Source organism: Pelmatolapia mariae, linkage group LG18, assembly GCF_036321145.2.
Source record: "Pelmatolapia mariae isolate MD_Pm_ZW linkage group LG18, Pm_UMD_F_2, whole genome shotgun sequence".
Taxonomy (NCBI): domain Eukaryota; kingdom Metazoa; phylum Chordata; class Actinopteri; order Cichliformes; family Cichlidae; genus Pelmatolapia; species Pelmatolapia mariae.
This window is the reverse complement of record NC_086243.1, coordinates 22,934,869-22,946,163: the sequence shown is the minus strand read 5'-3', so window position 1 is coordinate 22,946,163 and position 11,295 is coordinate 22,934,869. Positions and strand designations below refer to the sequence as shown.

Sequence of the window (11,295 nt, the reverse complement as noted above, 5' to 3'; positions counted from 1 at the left end):
TCAGTGAGAGACAAAAATGATGCGAAACTTTATGCTGATTTCATACAACCTTTGCTAACAAGATTAAAGAAAAGCTCAAGTTAGCTCTTATATTATAATCTTGTCATAGCCTACGTCTCCTTTTTTGCTTTATCCGCATAAGATTTAAAGATTTTTATCTTCTGTTTTTGTCTTTTGTCTGAAAAAACGACTGAGCGTCCATCAGCTGGCACATTTTGAGCTACAGCTACTCTACAGCCTTCCAGAAAGCCGGGCTATAGAGACGAGTCTGCAAACTTTTGAAAACGAGAATGAACCATGTTCTCCTTCACCACATCCACATCTGTGTGCTTCCTCGTTTCCTCCTGCCTGACAGCTCCACATATTCAGCATCGTTTGTCTAATATATCCACTATGCTTCTGCACATCCACAAACCATCTCAGCCTTAGCTCTTTGACTTTGACTTTGTCTCCAGACTGCTCCACCTGAGCCGTCCCTCTGATGTACTCCTTTCTAGTCCTGTCACTCCCAGTGAAAAGCTTAAAATCTTCATCTCTGCATCCTGTCTTTGTCAGTGCTACAATCTCCAAACCAGACATCATAGCAGTTCTCACGTTCATCTTGCAAACCCTTTCTTCTGTCACAAATCAACCCTGACACTTGACGTTCCTCTGCTCTCCAGAGCATACCTCCACCTTTCCAAGCTCTCTTCCACCTGCTCCCTACTCTCACTACAGATCACAAACACATTTCACAGAAACTACCATCAACCTGTCATCAGCATCAGAAACAAGAAGGGGCTCCAACCTGATCCCTGATGTAGCCCCACCCTTGTCAGGCCTGATAGGCGAGCAAAACTAGTGAACTCAAAAGCAAAACCAAGAGCGACCGTCCTAGACTTTTTTCATAAAGACTTATTTCACACAAAAAGGAATTCAGGCAATAGAAGACTTTCACAGAACTCTGGGGGAATGCACAGGTCTGATGAGGCACAGCCAGGTGGTCCTACTGGCTGAGGAGCGAGAAATCCAGAACTCCGCCCCAGGAGGGTGGATTATTTCTCCCCAACCCGGAGAGAGCGCATGAACCGGATCTTGACAGCCCTAACCTTGAACTCATCTGTCACTCCTACTGCATACCTCATACATGCCCTTATACGTGTATTATGAGGAACAACTTTGAAAGAAAATACAAAAAAAACCCAACCCTCCCCCAATAATTGTCCCCAGTCTGTTTGTAAATATAGTAAACATCTAAGTTGAATTAAAAGAATATTCTATATTTAAAAGAAGATAAAACATTTCACGTTATTTTAAGCTCCTCCCCCTTCTTCTTTTTTTTTTTTAATCACAGCAGCTAACTCGTTTCTAAAATTTGATTTTTATTTTTTTCAGTATATTTTTTTTGTCACCGGTCAATTTTGTTGTTCTTTCCAAACCAATGCGCTTGAATGCGCGACATGTCTCGAGGGTCTTTCCTTTCCGAGCTTAGATGTTTGAACACGAATGCAGCACTTACCTACATAAAAGGCTTGAGTTGGTACAGTCCAGTGATGCCAAAAGTTATATTTGACGTTTCAGAGTTTTTGACCGTATCCCACTGGTTTGTTATAATCGCTAAATAATAAATCAATGTGAAATTGTGTGTTTTTGTGTTTTAACAAGATACAATTCAGGATGGAACGAATATACCAAGTTATACGCTCCCCCTGTTACATTCCGCTAATGGACTGGCCCGTGGTTAGGCCTTTGCAGTGGGGAGTTGTTTGGCGGACTCCGCAAGTTTTTCTATACTTTACCTGTTATTTTTGTTTGTCTAAAGAAGGGCAAATACTCAGCTTTTGGCATCACTTGCTTCGTTATTCATTTGGTTTGTCGACGGACCGTAAAAATTATCAGTTTAGGGCGTGGTACCGGGACAAAGTAGGAAGCAAGGTAGATAGGAAGGACGATATCGTTGAGTCGGACTGTCCACGGCTGAGCTTATGATGCCGACGTTGCGGGACGGCACCATGTCCCACCCCGGCGAGAATTCCCACCAAGTCCGGGTGAAAGCTTACTACAAAGGGTAAGAAATAACCATGTCTTTTAGTATTTAATGTATCCAATTGGGAATAACTTACTAGCACCAGTTGGAAAGACTGCTAATAAGCTGGCTAACACTAGCTCGGTCAGCTAACGGCTGGCTAATGTTGGGAACCACCGGGTTTCGGTAAACTTGGGCAGACGGACAGGTGACACTGTCCAGGCGCTCCGCCTGCGAAAAGCCAGTCTCGGTGGTATCTGAGAAATGTTTCAGCTACACAGCGAAGTTGTCATATGGTTTAAATTAGTTAAATCTGTCTCAGCTTGAAAGCTTTGGAGCTAGTCTCTCAGCAGCGGGCTAACAGTTGCTATCTAAGTTGATAAGGATTTGGCGTCTTGTTATTGATCGTCTTTACGTTTATTTTCTCCTATCTCTGGCAGCACAACATGTCCTAAAATACCGCTGTTGTGTCACTTAGGGAGGCACAATGTGATAGCAGGATATCCTAACAATTGTTGAGCTTTCACAATAACTGAGGAGCTTTGAAAATCCAAATTAAGTAGTGATGTTCATGCCTTTCCAGGTAGACAATGTAATGTAGACCTATTATTTTCAGCCTCTGTTATCCAGTACTTACGTGGTATTAGTTACAACAACGAAACCATGTACCACAATTATATGTAGATATGATGAGCTCATTATAAATACTTGTTTCACTCATAGTAGTAAACTTAAGGAAAAAAGTCATTAAATCTAAAGATTTGTTTTTTATTTTGTTTCAAAAAAAATATCAAGCTGTAATCAGGTCACATACAGTAAAGGACATATGAGCTGGCAGTGGGAAATCTTTTGGTTTACAATTCTGCTTCCTCAAAAACAGCAGCAACCATCATAAATGTTTCTGACTAGTTTAGGAGCAGTTTATCAACTTTTGTTGTTCACACACTGTAGACAGAACTGTAACATATCAGGGTTTTGCCTGGCTCAAAAAGGGGTAAAGAGACTGTGTTATTGAACTTTCCAGCATTTTGTTGCTGTTTGTGGCCACTTGCTGAACAAAAATCAGTTTTATCAAAGTTTCGGTGATTTTCCTTTGTGGAATGTCAGAAGTTCTCTCTTAGGTGCCAACGTGTTTTCTATAGAGGAAAACCCCAGATAATCTAATATTTACATAAAGGAAAGCCTAAACCAAGTCAGTTAGCAAACAGACTTCAGCACAAGACCTGAACAATACACATCTACGTATTGTCCATTGATGTATGACATATCCAGGTGGACGGCATTGTCTTTGAGTTTCTGTCATGCTAAATAAGCATTTAGTTTCACAGTTGATTGTCATGATAGAAATAATTGATTACTCAGTTGTTTCAATTATACTTTGCCTCTGTTTGATGGAGTCAAGAGATTGGAGATCAGTCAAGACTTGAAAAGCGTGTAGTGCAAGTCATCTCAGCCATATCCGTGTGACACACCTCAGTACCTCTGTGATGTGTGTTGATTATTGGGTGGCATCTCGCAGAGAGAGGCATGTAAAATATTTCTGACGCGACGGCTGAGGAATCTCAGCTATGCTGCCAAAGAGAGATTGCAGTGTAATGGTCTCATGATTCTGCTATCGGGATGCATTAAGCCAGGATGTCATCTGAGTTGTTTTCTTTCGCTGCAGAAGTTAAGACTGAAAGATGTTAGAGCTAGTAATGCACCAAATCAATATAGTAGATTAGGCAGTAGTGTCATGTCGAAGCTGTTTACCGACTGTTTTTATAAGGCCACAACAACACATCTTTATACACCTTATTGTATGAATGTCTTCACTAGGGCTGCCACGATTAGTCGACTAGTCACGATTACGTCGACTATTAAAATCGTCAACGACTAATTTAATAGTCGATGCGTCGTTTGAAGCTTTGTAAGATCCCAGAAGACGCAGGAATAAGTAGTAGGATTTAAGAGTGTAATAACGGACTGAAACAGAAGATAGCAGCACTGCATGTACAAGGATGCCAGCTGCCGTTAAACCCCGAAGAAGAAGAAGCAGTGTCTGGTATCGTAGCTGTGTCCAAATTCAGGAACCGCGCGGCCCTGCTCAGTTGTCAACAATGGCGGCAGCTAGTTAGTTTTAATATTACTCTTATTATTCTTTCTGGGTCACAAAATAAATGTTTAACATATTTTCAGGCGAGAATTCAGCTGTGTAAACTTCAAATATCTGCTTGGTTTATCAAAACACCACATATTTTCAAAAGCGCTCCAACGTTTTCAGAGACGTCTGTTACCCACCAGCTCGATACCTAGCTGGGGTTCAAGGCTCACTAGAGCCAGTGAGAACACCGGACTCCGGGTAAATCGTTTTCAAACCCACTGCCGTCTTTCGCTACTCAGGTTAAACATGATATATAAGTCACTTAGATAACTTAAAAATGTTATTGTTTGGCTTTTTTCAGTATTTTATTTGTTCCTGAGTAAATCGGTTTGGCTGAGATTAAAGTTATAGTTTTTACACAGCTGAATAAATGTCAAGCAGACAACTGATTATCAGAAGTGTGAGATGCTCGAGAATATATTCCGGTGTCCTGTTATATTTTAGATAGCAAGGAGCAGACGGCTGAGTTTATTAAACTTGACCGAAACAATCTGCAAATTTCATTAAAATTAAATAAACTATCATCTTGTCTTTATTTTTAGTTAGCACATACCTTAAACACTTCAAGCTGTAAGCTAATGATAGTTATATAAGAGCAGATGCATGTTGGTGCAATAAGCTGTACGTTTTACATCCAATGGATGCATGATCTGATTAGTCGACTAATCGCAAAAATAATCGGTGACTAATCGACTATCAAAATAATCGTTTGTGGCAGCCCTAGTCTTCACTAAAACTAAGTATGTGGTTAAACATCAGAATTGAAACAGTTCATTGTTTGATCAGTTAACAGACTGCCATAAATAAATTTATATTACTGTTGTTATGGTATAAGTAAGTCTATCTAGTGCTTTTCAACAACAAAAGTCACAAAGTGCTTTACAGTATAAAATAAGATACAACAATTAAAATGGTACACCTAGATGAAATAATAAAAGCAATACTGCACAGCTGGCTCTTAAGCTTGTTTTTAAACAGTGTCCAGAGATCTCAAGTCCAAGTTTAAGTCTGTCGGAGGGTGGCGTGCTGTCACAGGGTCACAGCAAGAACGTCCAGGATTCGAACGTGCCGGCCATCTGGGGTCTTTGTGTGTAGGATTTCTCTGGGTACTCTGGTTTCTTTCACAGTCAAGATGGGCTTGTTAGGTGATTCTAAATTTTCTGTAGGTGTATTAGCCCTGTGATGACCTGGTCACCTGTCCAAGGTGTACTCTTTCTTTTGCCCCATGAAAGCTGGGATAGGTTCTGCAAATCTAAATTGCATAGGGATTGAAGAAAAATGGTGAGTGGATGGGTTTATGTCAAGGCCTGAAATTCAGACATTTTTAATAAAAAAAACTCACTGCAGTTAAAAGATTAAAGATTAAAAGATGGGCATTAAACTTTTTGTATGAGTCTCTTTTTAAGCAAGCATCATCGCACAGTGTGACATATGGGTGTTGAGGATGGCAATACTTCCTGTGACAAAAGACCAGAGAGAGCAAAAAGAGCATAAATTTTCAACATTTTCCCCTGTGGACTTAAACACCATGTAACTTGGAAAAGTTTCATAATATAAAGATAAAATTTTAAATGGTGTCACTTGACATGTTCACATTATTGTTTAAAGAGAAACAAAAGAGCAGCTTCTTCTGAGGGGGTGAGGTGGGAGGCACTGATTTTATTTTATTTTTTTAACTTCAGATCACCCTCTTGGGTTTTGGGCATTGTGACTGGCATTTTCCCGTAAATTCGTGACATTGGTACTGACACAATTCCATTAATTCTGACTGAACCGATTACAGCTAATTAATCCGAAATGAAAATAGACGGTGGCAGTGTGGCTGCTTGAAAACAAGAGCCTCTTTCATGTGACATAAAAGAGTTAAGACTGAGCAGGTTGTTCAAACACTACAACAGCTGATTTCACAGATTAATTCCATATCCGGGGCTAAAATCATTATATATGAAGTCATAAGCAATAAAACGCCCACCTCCGTGACTTTATCAATGAGCTTACTCTCTTATCTGCTCTTAGTGTGGGGTGTTTTCTGGGTCTGTTCTTCACTGTTTGCTGTCAGTCAGTGCCAGCAGCAGATTGGTGTCAGCCTGTAGCAGTCACCAACGCGTCTTTATTTTTCTCTCATTCAGACTGCAAATGCACTGACCGTATGACCAGCAACTGATGGCGATGCTTTTATTTTATAGTCTGTTTCTTACGGTGGCAGAGGGTCCCAGGGGCTCAGCTGGATGAGTGGGCTCTTGTTTTAGAGGGTTTTTTACTGCTATCCCGTATGGTAGAAGAGTCAGACAAAAAGACATACGCAATTGAGTATGGAGAGATCTGGGGAAAAGTGACTCCTAACAGGGGGGATATGTGCATGTGTGGTGTAGACCAAGATAAATCATGAACCCAGGATTCCCCAGCATAACATAACATAGCATAACAGGTCTGGTTGCTGTAAAAATGAGCTAAAGTTCCTACTGTTGAAGGTACCTTCAACAGGAGTTAAAAATAGTTGCCTTCCAGGTGAGATGGTTTGGGGATGTCCTATTTGATGTGGCCCATGACACTCTGGAGTTTCTTCTCAGCTGATTCAAGAACATCTCAGTGTACCTGCAGAAGAATGCAAGGGGTGACTATGGAAAGATGGCTTTCCATCTTTTCAGTAGGCTTTAAATGCCACAGCACAGGTAAACACCTTATTAAAACACTTTGTTTTGTTAGAATTTGTAAACCGTTTCTGCATAATTTATGAATTTTTAGTGCTTTTTTTATCTATAGCTTTCAAACATTCAGTGTCTTTATATCGCTATAAATAATTAAAAATAAGTGGTCCTTAGTGTGGTAATGGACCTCTTTAAAACGTGACTTGGCAGGAGATTTTTCTGTGTTTTTAGCTTTTAACCTAGTGCTTGTCTATTTCTTTTTTTTCTCTAGATTTTTTTTTGTTTGTGCTGGGTTTGGAGGGCATCCATCTGATGTTTTCCTCTTTGCTCTTGTTTTAATGATTCAGCTTATCTTGGTTGTGTATTGAAGAACAAATTTAACATTATTTTTGCTTGCCTTTCTGTAAGAAAAAAGATAACCCATAGCTTAAAATGTGTAAACCTTGTATACTTTTAGCTTGTCTTCTTAACAAAAACCTTTTTTTTTTAAATTCACTGCACTGTTTTGCCAGGAAAATTGTTTGTGCAGAGTTGCCGACACAAACTAACACAAGGTTTCCTGTGTGCCAGATTAACTTCAGGATTCCTGTGTAAGGCATGTTGTTTGGCAGGAAACTAGGATTACACAGGCCTGATGGAGCAGTTGAGTTATTTTCCTCTTTTGAAAGGATTTGCTCTTCTTTGTCAAAGACTCTGCCATCTGCATCCCTGCTCGAAGGCCCGGCTTTGTTAAAAATATGGCAAGCAGTTCTTTCCTTTTCTCGTTATTTTTGGTCTGAAAGCCCCTCAAGAACTCAACCGCCAAGCCACCCACCTAAACGCCCATCTATCTACCAGAATGCTCCTCCACTGTATCTGATTCTCAGATAAATGTGTGCGATTCCTGCATTGTAAGGTCTATGTTGTGTGTAGCTATGGCTCATGTGTTGCATATAGGTGTTAAGCGTAATCTTGTCTCTGAGATCAGCAGGAGTGTGTTTGGCTGCTGTTGTTTTATTGCACAGAGTGACACTCCCTGTTTAGCTCTGCAGGTGAGCTATGTTGCCTGGAGACCACAGCATCCTGCGGTCAACACCAGCAAAGGCCAGACCTGACTGGGAGGATGGACTGGGAGGAATCAGGGAATTATTTGTTTGTTTTTTGGGGGTTGGGGGGCTGTTTTGGTAAAATTTTTGCATGGCTTCATTACATGACCTGTCTTTTCTTTAGTGCGTATGTGAGCTTTATTTTGGAGATTAGCATCTGTCTGTGTTGTCATGGAAAGCTTCGCTGTGCGTGTATATGTGGGTCATGTAAACTTGGATGTGGTAGCGCTGAGTGTGAGATGAATGGTTCTAGGGTCTGTGGCAGCCCCCATAGGACCCTTCTCCTTGACCCTCCTCCATGCTTGATCGCTCATCAGTGATGAATAACTTCATGCTGGGCAGTTGGGACTGCAGAGTCCTAATCACAGCTATCACCCCCTCCTCCTTCTCCTCCCTTAATTTAGCCGTGCCGTAGAACAGGGCACAGGAATGCCAGACTCGTGTGGAATGCTGTTTCCTCCTTGTTCCTCACGAGCGACGAGCTCCTAGTTGCTCATAACACAAATCTTCCACCACTCGAAGGAATCCTATAGCACGGGTTCTTTTTCAGACAGGTCACTAAATTTCTTCTTTACTTTACTTCTTTACTGTGTTATTTGTCTCGTAACATGTATTTCACACAAATGGAGTAAATGTTTTCAACCAGACTGACCTGCTCTCTAATCTCTGTTAATGAGGTGGAGTCTTTGAAGAGCCACTATTCCTGTAAACATGATAAGTCAGCATATACTTAAGGAAAAGAGTCTGAAATGCCAGACATAACAGAAGTCTATGCATTTTTATTTTGCCCATTCATTGAACAAAACCTGTTTGGCAGGTATCAGAATATTTTTAAACCCAAGAAAAAAGGGTGTAATTTGGCAAAAGGGTGTGCTGTGGCCGTTTTTATGTGTAAAATCACTCAGAAAAGTGGAAACTGCAGAATGTCTTTTGTTTTAGTCTCACACAGTGCACAAACAAACCACAAGAACAGCAGTGTGGGTATTATTATTAACTGAAACTAAACGATTGAAATGGTGTGAGACTCCATTTTACTTAACTTAAATAAAAAAACAAAAAACAAAACTGCAGCTGAAACGTGTTGTGCTAACAGAACTAAAATAAATGAGAATCACTCTGCCAAGGCAGCTCACTCATTGGGCAGTATTTAATTTTAAGGGAATGGTATTGTATTTTTTTGTATATATTCTTGTTTTTTGTTCTTTTTAAACTTAAGAAATTTGGGGTGTAGTAAAAATGCCACATTTTGGGACAATTTGAAGAAAGTCAGATGTGAAATTAGTCAGAGATCAAATGTCAAATGTGACTAATTATGTGATATTTAGAATCCCCATATAACAATATAATATAAACAAAAGCAGTAATTCTAAGCGTAGTTTTAAAGATAAAATACATTTGATGAAAACTTGAACTGAGTTTCTCTTGAAGAAGAGGTCAGAGGTCCAAAGTAACATAACAGTTAGAATCCCCATATAGCATTCCCTTTGTGCCTATATGTTGTCAATAGAAACAATGGCAGTTAGGTATGTAGATTAAAAAAAAAAAAAATCTATATAGCATTATTATCACTTTGACCGTCAGATCACTCTATTGACCTTAAAGAGAGGTCAGAGGTCAAATCTGTAAATCTTTTTACAGTATGTGCTATATGTTGATGATGAACACCACACTCATGAGAATCATAGTTATAAGGCTTTTTGTCACTTTTCGACCAATAAATCATTAAGTTGACGTTGAAGACTTTGGTAGATGTAAGCTAAATTTTAATGGATTGTTAACACGACCCTACTCTACACCCCACAGACAGAGTGAAACGCGCAAACACTACTAAAAACACAACCTCCTCCGTGGAAGCAATAATAGTAATAAAAAGTCGAAGTAAAAGTAAAACTGCTTTATTTTTAATCTTTTGTCAGTATGGTCAAACTCAAAAGCCTGAGGAGGCTTTGGTGTTTTTTTTCACTCTGGCGTGTCTTTTATGTTACTTAGTCATCTGTCTCCACAAAGTGAAATGTTTGTAGTGTAATATCTGTTCTGGACATCTGAAATGTCATTCTTGAAAATGCCTCCTGTATTACAATAATTAAACTAATAAAAACAAAACTGAGTATTTTAAATTGTGGAAACTAAACTGAAACCAGCATTGGTTTCTTTATTTATGTTACACATAAAAGGCAATAATGTACCTAACTGACCAGTTTAGCTTTTAGTCTTCTTGTGGTGCTTTGCCCTGACATCAGGACAGATGGGAAAATTACTAATGCAGTTAACTCCACAGCAAAGTTAAAACTTAAAACTGTTAGTTAAAATGTGAAGGTTTCTGTTATTAATTTGTTGAATTACTTACAAGTGAAGAATCCTAATCAAAAGAAGCAGCACGTCAGTTATCAAACAGCTGCCTGCTTGGTGGCCTTGGAAAACAGCCTCTTTCAATTAAGTTAAGTTCAGCACAGTCATTATTGGTTTGGAACAATCAATAGTTTTTCAATTAAAGTTTGACTCAATGAGGACAAAAAGGGAAAATGACCAAAAGTGTTTAATAGATTTTCAAAAAAAATGCAGTAAATTTTCTGTCGACCATCTTGTGAATTGAGTGATTGTTAGTGTCATCTTGGCTCATTGTGTCATGTGTGAAAACACATTACCTGTGTGCGGCCTTACTTTCAGTCCTGGTGAGATTAAAAAAGAGAAACCGTTCAATAACAGTCATGTTCATTATCCACAAGTCTGTTGGTTTTCTTTAGTTCATTATTTAACTGATATTTAACTGTTTATGTGAGAAATATCTTAAATGTTGGAAATGTCTAAACTCTGAGAATCCAAGGTGAGGTCTTTTTAATTTGTTGCATCATATTTTTAAAACAAAGAATTCTGTAATGGAAGAAGTAACAGGGTTTTCCTGGATCTTTTTAAAATAAAAATAAAAACTTTTGAAACCCTCCAGGGTGTTGCCTTCTGACAAAATCAACTAGGAAAAAAAGTATTTCTAGCAGGACTTGTTTTTACATTAAAAACAAGTAACAGAAACATGATATATTGGTATTGGCATTTATAATGACTGAAAAATGACGGTTAATAAGAAAAGACAGGAGAAACACCCTTCAATCATGTTATGAGTGTTGATGTTGCATTGTCCACCAGAGGCCACTCTGCAACTTCACTCTTGGCAACACGTTTGGAATGCAACAAACACAACAACCAGCTGAGCTGAGCAGAGTTGTGCTGATTGAAGTCAAGTAATCCAAGAGTTGCTGTGACTATGAAGCACGATTATTCTTAGGCTGTCATGTTATCTTGTTAGGGACTCATAAATAATTACACATAACACGCGCAAGGGAAATTTGTTTGTGTTGTGTTTGCGGAAGTGGCTTCAGAAGATGGGTACACTGGGGATGGACATGATCAGCAATAACA

The 11,295-nt window shown here is 39.1% G+C and overlaps 1 protein-coding gene across 1 annotated transcript in view; it reads left to right on the top strand.

Annotated features, from left to right (window-relative positions):
• Nucleotides 1-1,723: 1,723 nt before the first annotated feature.
• Nucleotides 1,724-11,295, top strand: part of prkci (protein kinase C, iota) — a 43,923-nt gene continuing 34,351 nt past the window's right edge. The window contains exon 1 of the mRNA XM_063462072.1: nucleotides 1,724-2,047. Coding sequence (XP_063318142.1) covers nucleotides 1,965-2,047 — 83 coding nt within the window. The 5' untranslated portion in view covers nucleotides 1,724-1,964. The remainder of the gene's footprint in view (nucleotides 2,048-11,295) is intronic.